Source organism: Neophocaena asiaeorientalis, unplaced genomic scaffold (genome assembly GCF_003031525.2).
Source record: "Neophocaena asiaeorientalis asiaeorientalis breed wild unplaced genomic scaffold, Neophocaena_asiaeorientalis_V1.1 scaffold798, whole genome shotgun sequence".
NCBI classification, from domain to species: domain Eukaryota; kingdom Metazoa; phylum Chordata; class Mammalia; order Artiodactyla; family Phocoenidae; genus Neophocaena; species Neophocaena asiaeorientalis.
The window spans coordinates 2,124,159-2,151,778 of NW_020173042.1; the positions used below are offsets into that span (position 1 = coordinate 2,124,159).

Here is a 27,620-nt window from a genome sequence, read left to right on the forward strand (position 1 = left end):
CTAGAGAAGGAAGGGCTTAAAAGCTCAACCTAGAGCTAAAAGACGTTCTTGGCTTTGGACTCTACGGAAGGCCACCCTCTGCCTGCAAGGGTTGGCAAGGCCAGGATCCTGTCTCCTCTTCCAAAGTCACTGAAAAACAGAGGATACAGTTCTCTTCCCTCTACATGTAAAATATAATTAGAAGGTAGAGCCTCCTTTCCATTGGATAGTCCCCCGCCGCGAAGTGGGAGGGGATATGGCTCCATCCTTTAATAACACTTATCTACCCAACAACTGGGCTGGGGGAGCAGTAGAGTCTCCATGGCATAAACGAAGAAACTGTGACTCAGAGAGCCTAAGTAAACTGCCTGATGCCATACAACTACATGCAGTGATGAATGTGAGATTCAGACTTGAATTTGTCTGGCTCCAAAATCTCTGTTCCTTCTATGACAGTAAAACAAAGGAAAAGAAGAGCAAGAGAGCCATGTGGCTGACAGGGTCTTGGTGCCCCGGCCTAGTGTCAGGCCTGAGCCTCTGAGGTGGGAGAGCTGAGTTCAGGACATTGGACCACCAGAGACCACCCGGCCCCATGTAATATCAGTCGGCAAGAGCTCTCCCAGAGATCTCCGTCTCAACACTAAGACCCAGCTCCTCTCAACGGCCAGCAAGCTCCAGTGCTGAACACCCCATGGCAAACAACTAACAAGACAGGAACAAAACCCCACCCATTAGCAGAGAGGCTGCCTAAAATCATAGTGAGTTCACAGACACCCCAAAACACACCAACGGACATGGCCCTGCCAACCAGAAAGACAAGATCCAGCCCCACCCACCAGAACAAAGGCACCAGGCCTCTCTACCAGAAAGCCTACACAAGCCCCTGAACCAACCTTACCCACTAGCGGCAGACACCAAAAACAACGGGAACTATGAACCTGTAGCCTGTGAAAAGGAGACCCCAAAAACAGTAAGTTAAACAAAATGAGAAGACAGAGAAATATGCAGCAGATGAAGGAGCAAGGAAAAAACCCACCAGACCAAACAAATGAAAAGGGAATAGGCAACCTACCTGAAAAAGAATTCAGAATAATGATAGTAAAGATGATCCAAAATCTTGGAAATAGAATGGAGAAAATACAAGAAACGTTTAACAAGGACCTAGAAGAACTAAAGAGAAAATAAACAATGATGAACAACACAATAAATGAAATTAAAAATTCTCTAGAAGGAATCAATAGCAGAATAACTGAGGCAGAAGAATGGATAAGTGACCTGGAAGATAAAATAGTGGAAATAACTACCACAGAGCAGAATAAAGAAAAACGAATGAAAAGCATTGAGGACAGTCTCGGAGAATTCTGGGACAACATTAAACATACCAACATTCGAATTATAGGTGTCCCAGAAGAAGAAGAGAAAAAGAAAGGGTCTGAGAAAATATTTGAAGAGATGATAGTTGAAAATTTCCCTAACATGGGGAGGGAAATAGTTAATCAAGTCCAGGAAGCACAGAGAGTCCCATACAGGATAAATCCAAGGAGAAACACGCCAAGACACATATTAATCAAACTATCAAAAAATAAATACAAAGAAAAAATATTAAAAGCAGCAAGGGAAAAGCAACAAATAACATACAAGGAAATCCCCATAAGGTTAACAGCTGATCCTGTATCAGAAGCTCTACAAGCCAGAAGGCAGTGGTAGGACATATTTAAAGTGATGAAACAGAAAAACCTACAACCAAAATTACTCTACCCAGCAAGGATCTCATTCAGATTCGACGGAGAAATCAAAATCTTTACAGGCAAGCAAAAGTGAAGAGAATTCAGTACCACCAAACCAGCTTTACAACAAATGCTAAAGGAAATTTTCCAGGTAGGAAACACAAGAGAAGGAAAAGACCTACAATAACAAACCAAAAACAATTAAGAAAATGGTAATAGGAACATACATATCGATAACTACCTTGAATGTAAATGGATTAAATGCCCCAACCAAAACACATAGACTGGCTGAATGGATACAAAAACAAGACCCATATATATGCTGTCTACAAGAGACCCACTTCAGACCTAGGGACACATACAGACTGAAAGTGAGGGGATGGAAAGAAATATTCCATGCAAATAGAAATCAAAAGAAATCTGGAGTAGCAATTCTCATATCAGACAAAATAGACTTTAAAATAAAGACTATTACAAGAGACAAAGATGGGCACTACATAATGACCAAGGGATTGATCCAAGAAGAAGATACAACAATTGTAAATATTTATGCACCCAACATACGAGCATCTCAATACATAAGGCAAGAGAAGAGCTAACACCTATCCTTCTCAAGCTCTTCCAAAATATAGCAGAGGGAGGAACACTCCCAAACTCATTCTGAGGCCACCATCGCCCTGATACCAAAACCAGACAAAGATATCACAAAAAAAGGAAAACTACAGGCCAATATGATGAACATAGATGCAAAAATGCTTAACAAAATACTAGCAAACAGAATCCAACAGTACATTAAAAGGATCATGCACCATGATCAAGTATGGTTTACCCCAGGAATGCAAGGATTCTTCAATATATGCAAATCAATCAATGTGATACGCCATATTAACAAAATGAAGGATAAAAATCATATGATCATCTCAATAGATGCAGAAAAAGCTTTCAACTAAATTCCACACCAAATTATGATAAAAACCCTCCAGAAAGTAGGCACAGAGGGAACTTAGCGCAACATTATAAAGTCCATATATGACAAACCCACAGCCAACATCATTCTCAATGGTTGAAAAACTGAAACCATTTCCTCTAAGATCAGGAACAAGACAAGGTGGCCCACTCTCACCACTGTTATTAGCAATTGAGTTATTTGTGGTGAATTGGATGGACCTAGAGTCTGTCATACAGAGTGAAGTAAGTGAGAAAGAGAAAAACAAATACCGTATGCTAACACATATATATGGAACCTAAATATATATCTATATATTTATATATATGGTTATGAAGAACCTAGGGGCAGGACAGGAATAAAGACACAGATGCAGAGAATGGACTTGAGGACACAGGGAGGGGGAAGGGGATGCTGAGAAGAAGTGAGAGAGTGGTGTGGACATATATACACTACCAAATGTAAAATGGATAGCTAGTGGGAAGCAGCCGCATAGCACGGGGAGATCAGCTCGGTGCTTTGTGACCACCTAGACGGGTGGGATGGGAGGGTGGGAGGGAGACGCAAGAGGGAGGGGATATGGGGATATATGTATACGTATAGCTGATTCACTTTGTTATACAGCAGAAACTAACACAACAATGTAAAGCAATTATACTCCAATAAAGATGTGTGTGTGTGTGTGTATATACATATATATATACATACACTCTTCCTGTGCCAAACAGTTTGTCTATGTCTATTATATATATATATATAATTAGAAGGGGCCATGAAAATGGGGTTAACACAGGTCTTTTGGAAGTGACGAGAATCCAGCTATGATTCTGGTTTAGTCAAAAAGTAACAATTAAATTTTAAAATGAAAACCAACCTGGGAGGAAACAGCAGTTGCTGGTATTTGTCTGAAAAGCACTGGAGGCTGTCTCATGCCTCATGTCTTTGCTCCAACATGAGCAAATAGCATTAGATGAGCTCCCGGGATGGCCTCGCAGAGGTATGTGAACCACACGGTGGTCTGCAGCCTCGGCAGCCCAAGTGCTGAGACCTGCATCCTCCGTGGAAGCCCTGGGCCAGATTTCTCTCCCGGGGTGGAGAAGAGCAGACACGCTCAAGGGCATTACTCGGCACAAACAGCAGCAGGCTGCATTGACCCAGGGCCCTCTTTGGCAGAGACATGCCAGCGAGTTCGGAGTCCTGGCCGCCGAAGCAGCCGGCCCAGGGCAGGGGCAGCGTGAGCCACTGGGGAGAGGTGAGCGGGCTCGTCAGGGCGGGGGGCTAGTGCAGGGGTTTACGTGCAGCAAAATCAACACGGGCCAGAGTGTGTCACTGTGTTCGGAAGTAGTTTAAGGAGGAGGCCAGCGTTTCCAGAGGGCTGGAGGCTGCTTCGGGAAGCTTCAGGGGGAAGTCAAGCTCCTCAGTGGCTCCTTGAGCAAGAAGGTTAGGTCCCCTTAACTATGACAGATGTCCAGGCTCAACTCACTTGGCCCGGAAATCTCTCTGGAAGTTCAAGGAGGCCAACCCTTCTGTGCAAGATGTCGCCCGGCAGAGGCTTAAAAACTCATCCTCACTCCTTCAGGATCCTCTGTGCTGCCCGGGAGGCCTGGTCGGAGATTCCATGGGGGAAGTGCTGTCTTCAGGAGGGCTCATGGGAGCAGGGAGCCTGCAGCGTTTCTTCCTGTGCCAAACAGTTTGTCTATGAGGAAAATTTCCTCCTGTGTGGCAACCTGAGTTTATGGCAGAGTTGAGGTTTGTTAGATGGACTCATAAGCGAATGGGGACTAGAGTGCTGTGACCATTCTCTGGGCTACACTTGGCGAGCAGCCCCAGACAGCTGCCCACCTCCCCAGACTCGATGGTGTAGCTCGTTTAGTCAGCTGCCCCTCACACCCTCAGTATTCCAGACTCATGAGTGGATAATCCCATGGCCATCTGAAATGCAAGGTCATGGAGGGAGTAAAGAGAAAATGGACCTTTGTGGGCAAGGGAGAAAAATGGAATTCACGTCATGAAGTGCACTCCAATCCGTGCGTAAGTAAAATGGCTCTTTCTGGTGTCTGAAAAGTTTAAGATAAAAAATATACAATTTGAATTGCAGGAATTAAAACACAGGAAATCTGTTGTTTTTTCCCGTTTCCCACAAACCTGAGTCAATAGCAGCAACATACATGCTGGCTGAGATGTCCTGGGTGATTCTTCAAGGCCACGTGCTTCATGGGCTTTATTTATCTCGTTTAATCCACACGAGAACCTTATAAAGTATGTAGTTACTGATTCCCGTTTTCTTTTCACAGTGAAGAAACTAAAGCTAAAGATTAGTTAACAGCCCAAGGTCAGGCAGCTAGTAAGAGACAAGAGGTGGGATTTGATCCCAGTCTGACTCCAGAGACTTAACCATTTGTCTTGTCCAAGCAAAAACTGCACCAAAGTTAAACAAGAAAGGAAGACTTCATTCAAGGCTACTGCAGGAGGGGAGAGAGGCCAGAGCTTGGGGTGAGCTCAGCTCTGCTGAAGGAAAGGGCAAGAAAAATTTTTGTCCCTTTTACAACTTGGAGCAAGTTGCCTGCCCTGAGGAAGTTAGGCTCCTACCCTCCCCAGAAACTGGGATGTAGAAGCAGCAGCTCCCTGAATGCTTATGTTCCAAAAAGATGCCCCCAGGTCCTTGAGAAAGACATTCCAGTTTTACAGCTGGAAAAAGGCCATTTTACAACTGGCAAAAGGCTTTTTAAAAGATAAATATCTCAAAGGAGCTAAGAAAGAATTTAAGTAAATGCTTTAAGAATAGGGGAGTCAAGGATCTAGGGTCAGAAGAAACCTGTCAAAATTCACTCAGTTCGAGGGGAACGTTAAGGCTGTCTTGATCCTTATACCAGGGTCCCTCATCTGGGGGGCTACTGTGACCCACCAGGTATTTGGAAAAGTGTGATGGCTTTGGAGCACTACCTTCAGCTCCAGCCACAGGCAAAGCTGCCCACAATGCAGAGGAGAATTCATCCCCACAAAGTCTTGTACCCCCAGATGGCAGCCACGCCCCATGCAGCGCTGCTCTCAGTTGTGGAGCCTGTAGTAGGAGATGATGAGATCTGGCCGGTCCTGAGTCATCCCCAGCAGGCGTTCTGTGGATTACCAGTCACGTTGGCAAATTTCAAGGCAGGCAGGCCCTCACTGTCTGACACGAACACAAAGGGCTTGGATTAACGAGAATTTTATGCAGAAGCACTGGTGGCAGGGAACAAACGAGACGCCTTACTTAAGAGTTTCTCTGGTACAGAGATAAGCTGTTTTTCTTTTTAGCTCGTTTGGTAAACCCTTTACAAAGGTTGTCAAAGTCAACACGGAGCTCTCTAGAGCTGTGTCTGGAGCGCGACCCTCTGGCTTCTCTCCGTGCTCTCAGCAGCAGCCCACGTGCCCTCCTTCTTGAAATACTCTCTTCTCTTGGATTCCATGGCGTGTGCTTGCCCGCTTTCCCTCACCTCACTGGCCATGACTGGAGTCTCTCCTGTGAGTTCTCTTCCTCTCCGTGACCACTAAATGTTGGAGCATCAGACACAGAGCCTTCCCCTCTTCTCCAGCCATGCGTTTCCCTGGGTGATCTCATCCAGTCCAACGGCTCCCTATACTGTTTATGCACCAGTGACTCTGAAATCAAAATCTCCAGGCCTCGCTTTTCCGGAAAAGCATCCACGTACACAGCTGCATCCACGTACACAGCTGTCTACTTGGCGTATCCACGTGGCTGTCTGATGGGCATCTCAGAGTAAGCATGGCAATGAGAGCTCCTGCCGCCTGCCCCAAGCCTGCTCTTCTGCCAGCCTTCCCGTCTTAGAAAATGACATCATCGTGCACCCATTTCTGCTTGAACCCAAAATCTGGCATTAGCCTTGATTTCCTCTTTCCCTCGTCACTGCCCATCATTAGTGAGTCCTGTGACTGCCTCCGACTGTGCCCCAAACGCACCCACTGCTGTCTCCTGCCACGGGTCCCACTCTAGTCGAAGCCATGGTTGTTTCCTGATTGGACTGTTGTAACTGGTCTCCTGACTGGTCTCCAATCTTGGTATGTTTCTTGAACACACCAAGCCTATTCCTGCTTTAGAGCATTTACACTGGCTGTTCCCTCTACCTGAAACTCCTCCCCAGCCATCAACAAAATTGCCTCCTTCTTTTTTTAATTGAGGTACAGTTGATTTACAACATTACATTAGTTTCAAGTGTATAGTGTAGTGATTCAATATTTTTATAAATTATACTCCATTTAAAGTTATTACAAAATAATGGTAATATTTCCCTGTGCTGTACAATATATCCTTGTTGCTTATGTATTTTATACATATAGTAGTTTGTGTCTTTCAATCCCCTACCCCTATCTTGCCCCTCCCCTCTTTCCCTCTCCCTGCTGGTAACTACTGGTTTGCTCTCTGTATCTGTGAGTCTGTTTCTGTATTGTTATATGCATTCATTTGTTTTATTTTTTAGATTCCACATATACGTGATAACATACAGTATTTGGTTTTTCTCTGACTTATTTCACTAAGCATAATACTCGCTAGGTGCATCCACATTGTTGCAAATGGCAGAATTTCATTCTTTTTTATGCCTGAGTAATATTCCATTGTATGTATATGTACCACATCTCCTGTATCCATTCATCTGTTGGTGGACACCTAGGATTCTCCCGTGTCTTAAAGGTTGGCTCCTCCTTGTCATTCACTCTCAGCTCTGTACCTCCTCAGAGAGGCCTTCGCTGACCACTCAGTCTAAGGTAGCCAGTCATTTACCATTTTCCATTCTCCTTAGAACTTCTGATGTTTTCATTTATCTCTGTGCCCTTCCCCTAGAAGGTAAGCTACATGCCAGGAGAGATTTAGAATATCGCTGCAGTGGTTGCCCAATGGATTTGCTGGGTGAGCAGTAGGATGAATGAATAAGTGAATTCTATTTCTGTTACTTCTCTGAGTTAACAGTCATATTACCATCTTTGGAAATATTTTTTTCATTAGATACCAAGACTGAAATCAAGCATGACCGAAGCCTAAAAACAGAGTCGCAGAGAAATTCATATGATGAAACATAGCATCTCAGATCATTCTAGGCCCTAAATATAGTTTTCAGTCTCCCTCTCTCAAATTGAGGTCTTGCCTGTTTGGCAGTGGCTGAGATGCTAGCTGGGACCCTAATGCAAAGAGTTTCTGGCCCGACCCTTGTAACTGGTCTCCTGGTTCTCTCCTAAACAGAGATAGGGAGTGATGTCATAATTAGGAACCACTGCCATAAAATAATCAAGTAAAAAGATGTGCTAGATAAAATCTAGTCTTAAAAAAATCACTAGATGACATCAGTAAACTGTCTACAAAGCAAAAATGCAAGTAAAATACAGAAGCTTCTCCATGGAATGCTACTCCTTCATAGCTGTTCACCTCAAGGATTGCTAGCACATTTATTCTTTTCTTAACACGACCGCCTTTCACGAGGCTCTGCCGTGAAACCACGTATGAGGCATCCACTCTCTTCTCAGTAGAACTATCCCTTCCCTGCCAACCTCACAGGTGAAGGATGGTCCTTCCCCACTAAGTGTCACCATATGCTTTCCTGCCCTTTACCTTTTAGAGGTCAGAACGAATTAACTTTTGCAATCCCCGCTGTCTGTTTTACAATTAGAGTTTTAACATATGAAGTAAGTTATGATAGACACAATTTTTACCTTTCTTACATACACTCCCAACATAATCAAACTAACAAGGTACTTTTAACTTCCTTTGAACCTCCAAAAGGTAGTCTGTTCACTACCTATTTCCATAGGTGCTGAGCTTATTTTCTAACGCAGAGATTATATGTTTAGAAACTTACAGAGAGATATGCAGTCAAATGCTTTACCACTGAGAGACAGATTTTGAACCTAAGAAAAGAGCCAAACCTATTGTTCACCTTCTGTGGAAAAACAGCTCATGTGCCACAAGAATAAAAGCTTCAGGGATTCTGAGGTCTTTTATTCCAGTTTTCTCATGACAGTTGGCATGGGCCAATTCAGAGAAGACATTTTAATGTAAAGGCACCAATTTTGAAACCAGTATGGAAAAATAGTTTCAAAAATAGACATATCAGGGTTTCCCTGGTGGCGCAGTGGTTGAGAGTCCGCCTGCTGATGCAGGGGACGAGGGTTCGTGCCTCGTCGCGGCATGTGGGAAGATCCCACATGCCGCGGAGCAGCTGGGCCCGTGAGCCGTGGCCGCTGAGCCTGCGCGTCCGGAGCCTGTGCTCCGCAACGGGAGAGGCCACAGCAGTGAGAGGTCCGCGTACCGCAAAAAAAAAAAAAAAAATAGACTTATCAAATAATTTCTCATATGGATTTTTTATTCTTTCAGGAAGGACTGGACTAAGCTTCATGATAATAAATGGCAACTGTCACACAGAAAAAGATTGTAATAAAATTAGTATCAGTGACACAATATTGAGGAAGGAACCAGTACTCAACAGCCCCGCAGTCCCTCCTGTGATACGCTAAGAAAGTGAGAGAAAAGCCGTCCACTGTTACTGGCTTAAACAGAGTTGTTTCCTGCCAAATGCTGCATTTTATCCTCTTTTCTTTCATCTGCATCGTTCTCAAGGTTCGCTGGTGTGGGATTCTGTGGGACTCACACTCTTCATATCGTGGTCCTGTTGTCACAAACTGGCAGTGTTCCCCATTCGTTTTAATTTCACCTTATTATTTTACATCTTTTTACACCATTCCCAATTCTACTCTCTCCCCATCGCTGGCACCCACTCAGCTGTATTTTATGTATAACCTTTTAGCCCCACACTCTATATATTTGTTCAAAATATGTGCATGTTATGGAAGATTCATAGTATTGCCTTTCCAGTGTCATTATTTATATAAGTGGTATTGTACTACAAATCTCATTCTGTTTCTTTCACTCAGTCTTATGTTGTTTTTTTTAATTCATTTATTTTATTTATTTATTTTGGCTGTGTTGGGTCTTCTTGCTGTGCGCGGGCTTCCTCTAGTTGCAGCGAGCGGGGTCTACTCTTCGTTGCGGTGCACAGGCTTCTCATTGCGGTGGCTTCTCTTGTTGCGGAGCACGGCCCTTGGCACGCGGGCTTCAGTAGTTGGGGCACGCGAGCTCAGTAGTTGTGGCTTATGGGCTCTAGAGCACAGGCTCAGTAGCTGTGGCACACGGGCTTAGTTGCTCTGCGGCATGTGGGATCTTCCTGGACCAGGGATCGAACCCGTGTCCTCTGCATTGGCAGGCAGATTCTCAACCACTGTGCCACCAGGGAAGCCCCCAGCCTTATGGGGTTTTTTTGGTTTTTGTTTTTTGTTTTTTGTGGTACACGGGCCTCTCACTGTTGTGGCCTCTCCCGTTGTGGACCACAGACTCCGGACGCGCAGGCTCAGTGGCCATGGCTCACGGGCCCAGCCACTCCGCAGCATGTGGGATCTTCCCGGACCGGGGCACGAACCCGTGTCCCCTGCATTGGCAGGCGGACTCTCAACCACTGTGCCAACCAGGGAAGCCCCTTACGTTTTAAGATGTATTTGTGTAGCTCTGTGAATACCATGTGTATAGTGTTCCATTATGGGTATATCCATGCTTTATTTATTCCATCCCCTAGTGATGCATACCTAAGTTTCCACAAACTCTTTGCTACCACAGATGACTATTCATCAAATATATTTGTGCCTATCCCCCTATTACCTGTATGAGGTTTTCTCGTGCACTCACATGTGTCTGTGTGTGTGCAGGAGTCATAGAATATATGCATACTTAATTTCTGCTGAGTCATAGGGTATGTGCATACTTAATTTCTCTAAGTACTGTTTGTCTGATCAGATTCTGAGTGTAAACCTCAAACTTACTGGTTGATTATCTATTTCTGTCAATAGTTCTGTCACTGGTAGCTCTGTATTCTCTGAGGCTATTTTGTTAGTTAGATGTGTTCATAATCTTCTTGATTTATTGTTCCTTATAGAAGTATGTAATTTCCATCTTTATTCCTTCTCATGTTTTTCATCACACAATTTTATTTCTGCTCTTAAAACTACTATGCAGTTCTTCTTGTTAATATTCGCCTGGTGTTTTTATGCAGGTGTTGGAATCCTTTTATTTAAATGTGTGTCTTAGATAGTATAATGCTGAATCTTTTAAAAATTTAATGTGAGGATCTCTGTCTTTTTATTCATTTGTTGTGACTACTGTCATATCAGGGTATGTCTTCTGCCATCTTACCCTGCATCTCCAATTTACTTTGTTCTCTGTTTGCTCACCCACCCCTCAGCCTACTTTCCGTCGGTTAAATTGAATATTATTCTACTGATTTAGAAGTTTTACATTCTACTTGCATTCCTCTGGCAGCTATGCCTAACTTCTTAAGACTCATACTTATGCTTTTTTCTCTGTCATCCACAAAAACAAATCGGTATCTCTGTTCTCCTGAATAAGAGACCAAGAACCCTCTGACCTCCTTCCCCACCTCACTACTTGCCGTGTTGACATCATCTGTGGTTTTAGTTGCAGAATCTTATGAATATACTTATTTTAACTGCTTATGAGAAAACATTAATATTTGCTGTTTTTCTTTTCACTTACTCTTCTTTCCCACATCTTATCTACTCCTGGATTTATTTTCGTTTTTACTCAAGAGCAATTTTTTCTAAAACTTTGTAGGTGAGTCCTTCCTAGACCTCACATGCCTGCGAATACCTTTACTGGTTCCCTGTTTTAATCAGCACTGTGAGGACATCAGTCCATTGTCTTTCACAGGCAGTGTTCCTGCTGAGACGTTAGATGTAAGTTACACTCTTACTCCCGAACATGTCCTTCTTTTCCTTTAATATTGTTTAACTTCATTATAATGCAGCAGTTCTAACCTTTTGGGGGCCAGTTTGGTAAAGTCTGTGTCTCTCTTCTCAGAGTAATGTTTTCTATGAATAAAAGATACAGAATTACAAAAGAAACCAATACATTTATCAAAACACTTAAAATAACAAATTTGTTTTACAGCAGTAATACGTGTGCTTTGTGCTTCAGAAGGCCTCCCTCTCTCCCCATCTGCTGTGGCTGATTCTTAAACCAGTGCTGGATCTTCACCTACTGAATCCGTACTCTCACGACCCGTTCCCTCGCTAAGAAGCATCTCATTACCACATTGACAGGGCTGTCTGAAAAATAACGAAATCGAGTAGGCTTTTCCCGTTTTCTCCTTTTGCTTGGCCTCCGGTATCATTTAACACTCGTAAGCATGCCCTCCTTGCAACCCTGACCTCAGCACCTCCCACGGTTGTGTCCTCGGCCTCTGGCTCCCCTCCCTTTCCATCCCAACCCTCACCTCTTTTTCTTCCACCCTCCTGTCTTGGGAAGCTCCTGCCGCCTGGGAGGTTGGTGAGCAGAGCTGCGCTGATCCCTCCCAGACCCATAGATCTGGCCTTGACCCGGGACTGAAATCTTTAAACGCTTGTTCCGAATCTGAGAATAAGAGAGCGAGGTCACAGCTCTGATTCTTGGCTGTGGATGAAAAGGGAGTGGATACAGTTGTTTAAAAAATAAAGGCTTTTAAAGGCAAATAATAAAGACAGAGAGACAGAGACAGGGACAGGGACAGAGACAGGTGGATCAACCTGGTCAGGTTCCTGATCTGTGCATGCATGTATGTGCATGAGTGCTTGTGCGTGCGTGTGTGTGTGTGTGTGTGTGTGTGAGAGAGAGAGAGAGAGAGAGAGAGAGAGAGAAAGAGAAAGAACATGGGATATGTTAAGATCAGCAGAAAGCAGATGCTAATTTTGCTCCAAAGATGAGCAGAACTCTCCAGCAGGATACATCGTACGAGCAGTAACATACAAATATTTGTAAGAGAAATATTTAGGCAGCATTGTAAGCTGATGTATTTGAAATGTGGCTTTGCATTGAAGTTTCCCGAAGTAACAATTAATAATTTAAAACTTGGACCTGGCTGGGATCTGGAGGTTTACCACTGTGCTCTCTGTCAGCTGCCACTTCTGTGAGGGACTTGGAACCGTAAGACCCATTACAGAGTGGCAGTCCTCTGAAATAGCGCTGTCAGACCAAGTGTGGGGAGATAACCAACCTCCCACCATCTAGGGGCCAAAGCTCATCACTGCTCTGGTTTTAGAGATGCAGTATTAAGCTTTTGCACCAAGAAAAAATACAACTTCAAGGACAGCATCAAAGAAGCATCTCGTGTTTGCAGCCTAGAGACCGGTTTGGGTGTCCATATGTCCACATTCCTGACTGAACTGTAAGCATGGCATTCCCCTTTCAGCTTCAGCCATCTTGGGACGGCACTGTGCCAAGTGGTGAATGATTCATCTCAGATGGTAATCATTCTGTCAGCATGTTCCGTACCTCAGCACAGCAAAGTCAGAGAAGAGGCGCCTATGATGCAAGCCCAAAAGTCAGGATGCAGCTACGGCATGGCAAGAGTGCAGGCTTAACAGCCAGAAAGCCTGGGGGGTGAATTATGGCCTCTTACGACCCATGTAACACTGGGCGAGTCAACTCTCTTGGTCTCAGTTTCCTTACCTGTAAAATGGGGGTGATAATAATATTTCTCTCTGAGAGTTAAGAATGTAAAATTTGAAACAGTACCTGGAACAGCTAGCATTCAGTTAATATTAGCTTTTGAAATAGCTAATACTGTATCATGCTTACCCTCCCACCATAGCCTCTGGAATGAATTGAGACCTCTCAGCACCACCCCCATCATGGAGCAATTCACATTCAGACACATACGAGTGCTTTCTGCTATCAGAAACCCAGTTATTTTCTCCATCTCTATTTTGAAGTTTTCTTCTAGTTTAAATACTTTGGATTCACATATTCTGCATGTCCTCTACTCAGAGGATATAAGAAATTCATGCAGTGATAATGAACTTTAAGCCCCACTTTCTGAGTATGGATAAACTTTTTCATATATGCCCTCCAATATCCAGCTGACAGAGGCACCCCTGGTCAATACTTGTCGATCACGCAGCTCTTCACTGAATAACGTAAGCCCACATCCTTGAACTCTCTCCACTACTAAAGAATCTGGGCCATTCTGAGGTCCTCAGCTTAACCAGATAACTGGGTTTTTACTTTACACACCTGTACTGACACTACTGGGTTTTTTCCATGTTCAGGTTGACGGTCAAGACCTAAGAGACAATGGTAACATGTAAAACAGGAGACACAGTGGGTGCAGCATCGGCCAAGCTGCCGACGGGGGCCCAGCCTGTCCAAGCACGTCGCTGCTGTTGCCCCCTGACCTACACGGGCCAGGTCTGACTGCCATGGAGAAGAGACGGGGTCTAGGTGGGCCACCTGGACACAGAAATCACAGCTGTATTTCCTGTCAGTCTTTTGTGCCAGCCAGCCATGTGTTGAGCGCCGCTATGCCAGCTTACCGCTCTTGCAATCCAGGTGCGGTCCCCCACGGCAGACAAGCGAAGGAAAACGGCCATCGCAATCCTGAACCTGCCAAGGAAGCAGTGCAGTTAGAAGGAGAACTCCAAGGTCATTCTCTCAGGCAGGCCTAGACCAGCCCAAGCTTGAAGTTAACCCTTTACTCACTGTATTAGTCTGCTCAAGCTGCCCTGACAAAATACCACAGACTGGGTAGTTTAGACACCAAAACTCTATTGCTTACAATTCTAGTGGCTGGAAGGCCAAGATCAAGGTGCTGGCAGGGTTGGTTTCTCCTGAGGCCTCTCTCCTCGGCTTACGGACCTGTGCCTTCTCACACGGCTGTTCTTCTGTGTGCTTGCATCCCTGGCATCTCTTCCTCTCCTTTCAAAGGACACGCTCATATTAGGGACCCACCCTTGTGACCTCATTTAATCTTAAGTACCTCTTTAAAGGTACTATCTCCAAATATAGTCACATTGGGGATTGGCGCTTCAACACGTGATCTTTGGGGTGACACAGTGCATTTCATAACATTCATACCTCTGGTATCAGATTCGTGTATACTCAGCCATATTTAATTTCCAGCTCTGTGCTTCTGTAGAATTTTGTTTATACTGAATAATGGTAATAATAATAAACGGCTCCCGTTAACTGAGCATGAGTACAGAGGGGGGTATTGTCACTTGTTATGAATATGACCCTGCAAGGTGCATATTTTTATGCCAGTTTCATACACGAGGCTGAGGCCCAAAGAGGAGCTGGGAAGATCAAGCAGTGAGCAGCAAAGCCAACACCCAAAAGTTGATTTTTGTGACCACAGTTCATGCTCTCCACACCTGTTTCCCGCCTCTCCTACGTCAAATTTTACCTTGAACCACAGTGTGGCTATTTGTGATTACATTTGTATTAACCTGAGAGCGAGAAGTATGTCTCCTCCACCTTCTTAGGAATGCCTTTCCCAGTGCCTTACACACGTGACCTGGCGCCTTTGCTTCTCTTAGCATCTCAGAGCAGCTCCCCGTCTCACCCCCTGCCCTCACCTGCAGGGCAGTGCCTCCCTTACCTCTTTGTCTTCCCAGGGCTGTGCACCTGGATACTCTTTCTGTCAGTTTCTCAGTGGGGTCTGTCTTAAGGGCTCTATTTAAAATGGGAATCTCCCCCACCCCATTCCCACTTAACCCAGACTGACTTCTAACAGGCGATATACTTAACTTACTTATTGAGTTTATTGTTAAATTTCCCTCTCCCTCGGCAAGAAGATAAGCTCTGCAAGGGCAAAGACTTTTGTGTGTTTTGCTTCCTAGTGCCTTCTAAACATCTAGACAAGGCTAGCTTATAGTTGCTGTGAAATAAATACTTATTGAATGGATAAATTAGATTCCTCGTGTGGGAGCTTTGGTGCGATTCCTCTCTATGGCGAATGAATGTCTGGTCTCTCTGGGCACAGGTGCCGTGGAGCCCAAATTAGCTCCTTAGAAAACAGTTAAGCTCCTAGTTTGAGGACAGTGCTTTTTAGAATTCCTCCTGATCGTTATTTCCGCCCTGTTTGTTTAATACCTGATTATTTTGCCCCAATCTTCTGTGCTTTTGATGGTTGTATTATTCATTATGGATAGTTACAACATTTTCATAATTAATCTCTAATTGCAATACTTGAATAGCATTTCACATGAAAAATGATTTACAAATTAAACCCACGTCTCACCTTGGGTAATTATCACAGGTCTAACTAATGTGTGTGAGGCTCTTGCATGGCAGGGGGCTCTCTCCAGTGACAATGTGTTGATTTTCTAATTAACAAAGGTTAAGTAGCCTTTTTGCTCGCAGACCTACAATTTAAACTTATGACATTTGTCACCAGGAAAGATTTCTATAGAGCACATAACTTGAACTCAAATAATTATCACTGGTTCTAGTACATTAACATCCTTTGCATAATATATAATGGCCCTTTTCAGAACAAAAGATTTTTCTTCATATTGACTAGATCAGTAAAAGTACTTTCCAGCTCACTGACCCATTTAATAAATCAGGGACCATGTTTAAAAAAGAGTGTAAGTTATTTAGTTTTCCTTTATATAGAGACAAATGGCATTCCACTTACCTTCTTTGGAAATTAAGAAGAAGGAGTATAAAAGTTTATTTAATGAAGGCAGCAAATATAAATGAGACTGTAGTCGTACGTTATGTTCAGTTAAGGGAAGGAGGAGGGAAAAAAGGTCCGGCAGCAGTGCAAAGAGGAAAAAGGAAGCAAGAAGAAATTTAGCAGAAATTGACAGTAATTTGCTGAAATGGAGAGAGGGGGACACATAAGCCCAGCGGGAGAGATTATACATCATGGACCAGAGTAATTTAGAGCTGGAAGGACCAGAGACTTCTAGTTCAGCCTCCTTTTATGTGTAAGAAAAACTGATGCTGAGAAAGATGCAGCGATTTGATGAAAGCCACAGAACTAACAAAAACAGTCAATAGTCCCGATAGGGAAAGATATACAAACACAAAGGCAGGAAGAAAGACTGGCAGGTGTAGAAGCTCAGAAAGAACAAGACCAGAAAGAATCAGAGAGGCAGGGAGACAGAAAACCCTGCCCCTAAATCCCCTTACTGAATGAAGCCTGTGTATGTACATAATGAAGCATATATACATATATCTAAATGTTTACCTAAATGATGTAATTAAAATATGACCTAATCTAGATGTACTTTCTCTGCCAATTGATGCTTTCTAAATCTCCATTTTTTTGGTCATATTAACATTTACTTCAAGAGTCTTTTTAAAAAAATCTCCTCAGACTCTCAACCATTGCTGACACCCTTAAATGTCAATTATTTCCAAATTAAAATACATTCCAGATAGACTAAAGAATGAAATGTTAAACGAGGTAAAATCATAAAAGTTCTAGAAGAAAATATAGTTGAATAATTATATTTTTTTGGATTAGAGAAGGTATTTATAAGCCTAATATCAAAGGCAGAAATCATAAAAATAAGGTAGATGCATGTGACTACATAAACATTACATACAAGTTAACAAACACAAACTGGAAGGATCTAGTTGCTGAATTTATAACAAAAAACTAAAGACCCAAATATTGCTACCAATCAGTAAGAAATATATATTCTATTTCTCCCAAAAAAGCAAAGGTCATGAAGAATCAAAAACTAAGAGTGAGGAAAACATAAATATTATTCAACCCACAGTATTCGAAGCAATGCAAATTAAAAGAATGAACTCTTTTTTTTTTTTTCCCCCTCTAGCCTATAAATTCAAAAGTATCCTGCCTAGTATTAGAATTGGTGTGGAGAAGGCAGGAATCTTGTACCCTATTGCTGAGATACAAATTGATAAAGTCTTCTGAGAGGAAATTATATTGCAAATGACTTTAAAATGTTTATGCCCTTGTACCTAGCAATTACACTTCTAAGAATTAATTCTAAGGAAAAACTGGACAAGTATGTCAAGGTTTTTACAGGGATATTTATTATAGTATCATATAAAATAGGAATTGGAATAAGCTTCAAAGTCCAGTGGTATGGGATAGGGAGGGTGGGAGGGAGACGCAAGAGGGAAGGGCTATGGGGATCTATGTATCCATATAGCTGATTCACTTTGTTATACAGCAGAAACTAACACAACATTGTAAAGCAATTATACTGCAATAAAGATGTTAGATAAAAAAATGTTTTAATTTACTTAGTAAAAAAGTAAAATTAAATTAAAAACCTCTAAAAAGTCCAATGGCAGTGGAATGACAAAGTAAGTTAGAGTGCACCACAGGGTGGGCTGCTCTGCAGATGTTAAGCAGGACGTTCTAGTTGAATATTTATTGCTGGGAAAATGTTTTATGATATATTAAGTGAAAAAAGCAAATTTCAAAACAATGCGTATACCCCGCTTTTTTAAATTTTTTATGCATATGTATGCTCATAGATAAAAGTAGAAAAGGCTATTTGCTACAAGTGAAAGTCGTTCTGAGTAGCATTACAGATTCTCCTTTTCATTTTGCTTATCAGTGTGTTTATGGTTTCCACAATGAAAAACTATTACATTTGCAACCAGGGGAAAGGAGAGGCACACATCTAAAAACAACGATTTAAAAATGTCAGCGTATTTTGATAGGATATAATTGTCTTAATTGACTAGTGATGAAAATTTAAATGGCTAGGCATTTATTGAACAAAAAGGCCCTTTGGAAAGCCTTATTGCAAGAATAAAAGCCATAGCTGCTAAAACGATAGACGCCAAATTGAAATTTCGACCCACAAAGAGTGACTACTGGATTGAAATTCTTCCAGATCATAGCAAAGGGCCAAATTCCCCTTGGCCCAGAGGTGCAGCGGTGCTGGTGAGCGGATTGCAAAATGGGAAATCCTTCAAAGTGGTTGTTTCTAATCATTTCTTTTGCCGTCTACTCTCCCATACCATTAATCAAAAGGGGCATTGGGATCCCTTCAATTAATCCTCTTCTATTTAAATATTTTATTAAAAAATAACAATCCCTGGAGAATCATCACTCAAATCTATGCACTGCCCAGTGAGAGAGCCGCAAGGCTTGGGTTTATAAAGATAATAGTGCAAGTCATTTGCTGTTTCACGGCTGAGGATTCACAGGCATAAGCAAAGGCTAATCCATCTCTGCAGCTAAAGCCTTTGATCCACCAGCCCTGTCTGATGCGTCGTCTAGATGGCACACTTTTTCTCAAGATACTGGAGTAAGTGATCAGAATCAATCTCCAGTGTGCGACCTCGCCCAGAGTCTGCCAGTCCTATTGACCGTGCCAGTTCTAAAGACATTCAGATCTTTATGTCAGAAACATGTACGTCTGTGGCGCCCCGGACCCTGAAGTTCTTCTGCATTAGACGATCAACACAGAACAGAGTTTAAGACCACAGGCTCGAGAATAAGACAGATCTGACACCGCTGTGGCACTTCGGGGCTATGAGGCCTTGAGTACACGACTTAATTTCTCTAAGCCTCAGTTTCCTTATCTGTATGGGGCTAAGGTAACAATGCCTACCTCGCCAGGTTGTTGTGAGAATCAGGTGAATATCATGTGTGAGATGCTTAGGAGAGTACCTACTACATAGCCCTCAATAAACAGTAACTTTCACTTTATTAACCATATCTTTTTTCTAAATCCCCATCAGATTTCTTTTAATAATTTTAACTACTATCATTTTATTTAATTTCTAGAAAAGCTGTTAGTCTAAAATACAGGCATATTTATAAACTTGAGTTCCTCCTTTCGTACCAGCTGCTTAAAAAAATCATAGCTAAGGTTATTATAGATACAATCCACCTGTGATATAATTCTCCAATGAACCGTTCTATGAAATTTATTAGGAATATTTTAATATTTTCATGCTCATGAACCTCTAACTCCATAACGTACTGAGAAAATTACAGTGAATTTTTTTTTTGTGTTATGTGTCTTGCAATGGCATTTAGACAAAAGCAATAAAATCTGAACTGACCTGGTAATAAATGTGGTGTAGCTGACTTCCGTGTAAAATTCTCAATTCCAATTTCCAACCACCCCAGACAAGAAGCCCTGGGAACCCTCAACGTGAATTTCAAAGCAAAGCATTTCTTGAGACAAGAACCAGGACTTACAATTACATTCCAAATGGATCTACTTCGTCTGGCTAATTGACTTGTTAACTATGCTAATATATTCATGTCCCTCTGCCTTTTTATATCTCTTCCAATAGATAATGCTATGGAACTGAGTGCCATGAGATTAAAAACCAAAGAACTTAGAGAGTTCTGTAAACTTCTTTTCTATAGGAAACCAGATTAAACTTCCAAAACAGCTTACATAATCTGTGTGTGTCTCCAAACATTTTAGTACTATAGCAAATGTATTGCTTCGCAGAAGACAGTCTCTTTTAATCAGCATTATAGCCTAAGGGGAGAAAGCTGCAAGCTCTTCTATTAGGCGGGACCAACTTGACAGTGAGCGTGCCCCCTGCACTTGGCCGTGTCATCTCCCACCACAGTGGTCCGAGGAATGATGAATGAAACAGAAGCCACAGCAGAGGTTATTCTATCTGAGCTCCATGCCTTCTGTCTTCCCAGGTGGTGCCGGGGGCCAGCAGGGCTTTCTGGGCTGCATCCGCTCCCTGAGGATGAATGGGGTGACACTGGACCTGGAAGAAAGAGCAAAGGTCACATCCGGGTTCAAATCCGGGTGCTCGGGCCACTGCACCAGCTACGGGGCAAACTGTGAGAATGGAGGCAAATGCATAGAGAAATACCATGGGTATTCCTGCGATTGCTCCAATACAGCCTATGATGGAACATTTTGCAACAAAGGTAAGTCAAGCCAGTTTCCAAAGCCATTTTTAGACATCTTTGAAGTCCAAATCATCTATTGAATGGTTTCTCAGCTGTACCCAGGCATACTTCATTCTGAGGGTAAGGTATTTGGAATTCTTCTCCCACCTTAGGTAGGAAGTCTCCTAAACCACTCCCTAATCTCTGTTGTTCATTAAGACGAGAGAATCTTTGAGTGTGGTGCAGAGTTTCCCCCAAATTCCAGCAAACTTTTCACGGGCTGGAACATTACAAGTCAAATAACCATATCATGCCTTAATGGTGAGTGACAAAGTAAGCGGCCACTGAAAGAGGACTCGGGCCTGACCCTCCCACTCAGGGGAGTCAGAGGGTCAGCACATTATCTTGGACCTGTAGATCACTGCAGTGAATCTACCTGTGCCGCCCAGTGGTCTTAATGCCCACCCCCTCCCCCAGCTGCTAAGAGATTGGATTCAAGCTGGACTCACAAGGAAGCCCTCTGGCCAGTTATTGTCATTATCTTTAGTATCCCTCTTCTGTAGGACGCCTCTGTGGGAGGTTCTCAGCCTCCACTAAACCGCAGGAATACTGAGATACCACATCTAATGGGTCTGTTATTACTGCAGTATTTCAGTCTTGAATGATTAATCCCTAATAAATTCTGCAGAGCCAGTCAGCTGACTCCAAGAGCCTGGCGCTTATGCTTGTTGTCATTCGGGGTAGACCCTGTGATCTTGCATGACCGGAAGAAATTCATTCGACTGGCCTGTGGCTTCCTGTCCCACTTGTAAACGGGAGAGATGGGGAGAGGCAGGGCTGGCAGTCTTCTTAAGCTACAATTGAAATGCGCGTAAATCACTCTTCTCTTTCTAATGAATGTATAGCATTTGGGTAAAGTTGTCTGTAAACGGTTGGTGCATCTCTTTATAAGAAGCTTTACATAAGTAGCCTATTCATACTCTCATGAATACTTGGAGGGTTGTTTAGGCTGGCATTATTCACACAAGGTGCCACACGGAAGGACGAATTGTTCCATAACATTCTCTGTACATCCAGGCTACTGTCTGGCGGTGCTATAACATGAGCATAGAAATTAGGTCAGGCAGGGCTTGAAGAATGAGCGTGAGACAACAACACAGGTGGAAAGGAACACCTTTGCTGAATAATCCACAGCACGTTACCACCGCTGTTACAGTGCGTTCTGCTTGGAACAGCACGGCTCCATGATTTTCCCGTGGCACACAGTGCAGTGGGTTTGCAGAGCACATTAATTTTGCACTTGTAGAAATGACAGTCTGGCAATTACCATTCATTGTGCTTGATGCTAATTTAGTGCAGTCATTCCCTTGCCAAAGTGGTGTCTGAATGCAATCAAGTAAGCACTAATGCCTGAGAGATTCCACTGCATAAGTGCCAATTTAAAGAAAACCATGAGCCCCTTATTTTTGGAGAGTTAGGTTAAGCACCGTGGCTCATACACAACCTCTGGGGGTTAACACGCGATATTCACGAATTGAAAGGCAAGGGTATGTACCCTTCAGCTTTGCCAATGTTCAAGATAAAGTCAAAGGAAGCTCGTGAGTTTCCACTGACATTATTTCAAACTGTTTACACAGAAGATCCCTAAATATTCTCTGAATATCTGTTTAGCAGGATGAGTTTACATTTGATTCAATTAGTGGCTTTACCCCAAAAAATGAAAATTAAAAACTGCATGTCATAGTTGGAAAGTATTTGTGGGCATCCTTCTAAGTCAAGACAAGTATCCTCTTGGCTTGGGGAGGACGAAGGTGGTGCTGGTTGAGAGGAATCCAGGAAAGCTTCATCTGCACTAAGGCAAGCTCGTTCCCGGACGGGGTCTTCCCTCTGAGGCCTGCAGCCGGGCGCTCCCTCCGGTCGGGGTCTCACCTCCCAGAACAGCAGCTCCTATGACCACACCTCCAGGGAGGCTACAGCCAAAGAACTCAGCCTCTAGAAAGCGCGGCCACAGCCACCTCCCAAAGCGTGAGCTCCTGAAAGTCTTTTGCGGGCCTTCTTTGGCTAGAATAGTTCTGTGCTTGTGAATATGGAAAACTGTTCACAATATTTTGCTGATTCAGTGAAACAGGTCCCAACAGACCACACACAGCCTGATTATATGTCTGTACAAAATCAGACACACACACATGAGGAAAGCAAACTGTAAGAAAACACATCAGAGGCTTCCCTGGTGGCGCAGTGGTTAAGAATCCGCCTGCCAATGCAGGAGACCCGGGTTCAAGCCCTGGTCCAGGAACATCCCACATGCTGGGGAGCAACTAAGCCTGTGCGCCACAACTACTGAGCCCGTGTGCCACAACTACTGAAGCCCGCACACCTAGAGCCTGTGCTGTGCAACAAGAGAAGCCACCGCAATGAGAAGCCCGCGCACCGCAGCAAAGGGTAGCCCCCGCTCGCTGCAACTAGAGAAAGCCTGCGCGCAGCAGTGAAGACCCAACGCAGCCAAAACTAAATAAATTTATTTAAAAAAAAAAAAGGAAACACCTCGAAATATTAACTGTCATTATTCTGGGTGGGAGATGAAAACACCAGCATTTACTTTCTTATCTTTTTGCTGTGTTTTCTAATCTTTACACAATGATGAATCACCTCTTTTTTTTCCTCATTTTTGCCTCTTTTAGAGAAGAACTAAGTACTAAGCGACCGAGTTTTTACCCCATGCATTCAAGACTCACCTGACTGTCCCTGGTTAGAAAATATCTAGTTATTAACCAGAAATCATTATACCACGTCATCACACTATCTGGAATGGAGTAGCATCTCAGGTGAAGACTGCATATAATTAAATTACCTTTGAAAAATCTCTCTCTTTGTACATTTAACAAAGCCCGGTTTTTCACAAGCCTTCAAAGCGATCAGCCTTCAGATGGGCCCTGGAGGAAGGTTTGCCTTGTTGGGGCCAAGTTGTGTGAAAATAAAAACACTTGTGTCACGCTCAGCCAGGTGAGGAGCTCACGCCACGACCGGCATGGGACCAACATAGACCACTTTCACTTGCTTTTGATTGAGAGAGAAGGATATAGGGTTGCATCTGTAAATCGAATTGCCCCGTGCTGCCGCTTCATGAAGCTCAGGAGGACAAAGGAGGGTTCCAGCGATGCCTCCTGAGGATGCGCTTTTGCTTTGTAGTGACGCATTGATGGTCACTGTCACCCACCAGCCAAGCAGAGACAGGAGGCGCTCCTTTCTGCCCTTCTCTGATCTCGTACCAAAAAACTCCCAGAAAGTTCCTTAAAAAACTACAAATAGAACTACCATGTGACCCAGCAATCCCACTACTGGGCATATACCCTGAGAAAACCATAATTCAAAAAGAGTCATGTACCGCAATGTTCATTGCATCTCTATTTACAATAGCCCGGAGATGGAAGCAACCTAAGTGTCCATCATCGGATGAATGGATAAAGAAGATGTGGCACATATATACAATGGAATATTACTCAGCCATAAAAAGAAATGAAATTGAGTTATTTGTAGTGAGGTGGATGGACCTAGAGTCTTTCATACAGGGTGAAGTAAGTCAGAAAGAGAAAGACAAATACCGTATGCTAACACATATATATGGAATTTAAGAAAAAAATAGGAACCTAGGGGTAAGACAGGAATAAAGACACAGACCTACTAGAGAACGGACTTGAGGATATGGGGAGGGGGAAGGGTGAGCTGTGACAAAGCGAGAGAGAGGCATGGACATATATACACTACCAAACATAAGGTAGATAGCTAGTGGGAAGCAGCCGCATAGCACAGGGAGATCAGCTCAGTGCTTTGTGACCCGCCTGGAGGGGTGGGATAGGGAGGATGGGAGGGAGGGAGACGCAAGAGGGAAGAGATATGGGGACATATGTATATGTATAACTGATTCACTTTGTTATAAAGCAGAAACTAACACACCATTGTAAAGGAATTATACCCCAATAAAGATGTTAAAACAAACAAACAAAAAGTCCCAGAGCCCTTTTTCAAATGCACCTCTAAAGATGTGAGCATCATGTAAGGTGTTAGCTCTCCCAGGGAAGAGCTATTAAATAGGAATGCTAACTGGGGAAAAATTCAGGTTTTGGAGAGAGCATGAGGGCCTCCTGGAAACTCTGTAATTTGGACCACATAGCCAGTCACCTCATCTCTACGGATAGCCATGCAGTATCCCCTCTTCTCAGGATGTCCACCCACCAGCAGCCACTTAAACTCAGTGGACACAGCTCCATCCCGTGGCACCGTTCCTTCACAGCCCATTGGCTGAGGCTGTGGACTCCTCTGGGAGCAGAGCAAACCCCAACCTGCATGGAAGGCTCAGCTGTGGGTCTGTCATCCCCAGGATTAGCGGGGACCCCCACTGGGGACCAAATGGATAGTGGCCTGGACATGCCAAAGGTTGTCTTCTCTAATAGACTTATTCCTTCTCGGATAGTCAAACCTCAAAACACATTTATGACTATCAACCTCATTTTTATTTCTAACCAGAAATTAGCAACATGATTAGAAGCAAACTTTATCTTCTATTTTCAAGCAAGAGGGAAAATAACAGGCCTATAGCAGCAATGGCAATTTCTATGTTAAATGTTTGTAGTTGAATACAATCACAGATTGAATAAGTGTCCCTCTCCCCCAAGTGCACGTCCACCCAGAACCTCAGAATGTCACCTTGTTTGGAAATAGGCTCTTTATAGATGTAATTAAGGTGAGGTCGTACTGGATTAGTGCGGGCCCTAAATCCAATGGGAGTGTCCTTACAAGAGGAAGAGAGGACACAGAAAGACATGCAGATGCACAGAGAAGACCCTGTGGAGATGGAGCCAGAGACTGGAGAGACGCTGCCGCAAACCAGGGAACACCGGGGTCATCAGAAGCTGCAAGAGGCAAGGGAAGATCCTTCCCTGGAGCCTTCAGAAGGGGTGTGGCCCAGATAACACCTTGATTTCTTTTACTTATAGCTGCCATAACTGTGAGAGAATAAGTTTCTGTTGTTTTAGGCCACCCAGGTTGTGGTTCTTTATTATGGCACCCCTAGGAAATCAATACAAGTGCATATAAAAATCTGTGATGCTTAATTCTTGCATTTAACAATGGTAACAGCTGTCATTTGTTGAGAACTTGCTATGTTCCAGGCAGTGTGCCAAGGTCTTTAATTACATTAACATTACCTCATACTCATGACAAGCCTGTATAGGTGCTATTATTATTTTCCCCATCTGACAGAGAAGGAAGTTTAGACACAAGTGGGTATTAGTCACTTGTCTGAGGTTCACATGCCAGTAAGTAGCAGGACTGGGGTTTATACGCAGGCAGTGACTCAAAGCTCCTGTTCTTCACCACCATTGTGTGTTACTGCTTCTCACCAAGGCCTGGTCCTTCATGTAGGTTCACATAAAACTAAAAACAGAACCCCCAGTCTTAAAGCTTTTTAGTTATTGTGATTCAGTAAAAAAAAAAAAATCAGCACATTCTTGGATGCAGAATTTATCATAAGAAAAAATAGAATCCAAGATCTGAACAGAGCCTCTGTCTCTCCCTCTCTGTCTCTCTCTCTCTGTCTCTCTCTCTCCCTCTCTCCCCACATTTAGGTGTAAACTGTAATCATTTATTGATTTATCTCTTTAACAAACACTCAGGGAACACCTAATATGCCTGGGAGCCTTGAAAGTAGAGTTAAGTCTGACTATGCTGAAATCTTCAAAACATTTCAATGGTTTATATCTACAAGACTAGGAAGCAGGAGATGTGAATGAGCTGTCACGTAGGCTGCCAGGAACAGATCTTCATTAGGATTCCTTCACTGAGCCAAGTTTAGCAAGAACTCATCATCAAGAGGCACAAAAATATCTCCTAATTCACTTCTCTGCTCTTTTTTTTTATAAAAATTTTCATGTTCGTCTGCCAAACCCAGACTGCAGCTGAAAAGCCCATATCCATAAATACTCAGAAACCATTTCCTGAGTTTAGGGAGTTGTCTTTTCTTCTCCAACACTGTTTGTTTGTCATTCAGATAAAGTCCAAAATTAGAAGGACCAAGGTCACAGGACTGCAGTGACTACAAGTGATGGAGGATGGTAAATAGGTGCAGTGTTACCGTTACTTATAGTCACACAAGTGCACACCACCCTCACTGTGGTCCAGCTAAGTCTCCTCCTCTTCCTGCAAGGGTCATGACATTGACTAACATTGTATGACCTAAATTATTTATACAGAAGAAGCTCTTTATTGCTAACTCAAGTCCCTACATAGAAAATTGGTGATGTAATTAGACATGGGTTTGAATCCAGCTTCCTCACTTGCAGGTCGTGTAACCTTGAGCAAATGGTTTAACTCCACTTGGCCTGGTCTTCAGAAACACGTAATCCTACTTCTTAATTTCACTGGGAGGATCACACGGAATCGTATGAGCGCATTTCCAAATGGAGAACCTGGCACCCATCAGTCAGGCAGCAGGTGTCACTTTTCAGTCTCAGCACTCTTTCTCTTTTTGTTTGTTTGTATTTTTGTTTTTACTTTAAATCATGTCATCCTTTAACCCTTCCATAAAAGCTTTAAATGCCAGATGCCTAACCGGCATCGTTTCAGTTACCTCTGAGTTCTAGATTGCTTCTCTGCTACTTCAGGAGCAATGACAGCATCATAAAACGTCCACTCTGCCTATTGTGGTCAGTCATATTATTCTGGAGCTGAAAAGGTCATCTCCAGAAGGTAAATCCTGATGGACTGAGGAATATGCAGATATTCTGAAGATGGAGAGGGAGACAACAGTCTCTGCATCCCAGGGGTCCTGCGCACCAAGTGCAATTCCTGACGCAAGGGATCCATCCCTGTTAAGAGACAGCTTGGGTCACCTTAGCAACTGCTGCATCCCTTCCTAATACAAAGCCCATCAGGAGACAGGAAAGCACTGAAAGAGTTCAGGATTCTGTTTTGCTGAAAGGAGACCTAGACTCAAGTCCAAGTTCAACCCGTAAGGGAGAGGGGACCTCCGCTCTTGCCTCCTAGAGGGATGTTTCATGGCGAGTTGGGAGAGGTGGGTTTGCCCAATGCACTTTGTATATTTACAAACTCTGCTTCTCCATGGCTCCAGGCACTGCACGGGGAGCAGGGGAAACCCATGGGCTACCCTTGTAGAGTGGGTTTGAAGCCTTTTAGGGAAAATTAATTAATTTAAAATATTATAAAACAAGTAGGGGAGAGAGAGAAGAGAACTCTTGGAGTTCTGCATCTTAGGGTCTCATCCTTATATGAAAC

At 43.3% G+C, this 27,620-nt stretch overlaps 1 protein-coding gene across 1 annotated transcript in view; it reads left to right on the forward strand.

The window, feature by feature from the left end:
• Positions 1-27,620, forward strand: part of CNTNAP2 (contactin associated protein 2) — a 2,003,631-nt gene that overhangs the window by 1,771,123 nt on the left and 204,888 nt on the right. The window contains exon 19 of the mRNA XM_024742848.1: positions 20,133-20,369. Within this exon, the coding sequence (XP_024598616.1) occupies positions 20,133-20,369 (237 nt within the window). The remainder of the gene's footprint in view (positions 1-20,132; positions 20,370-27,620) is intronic.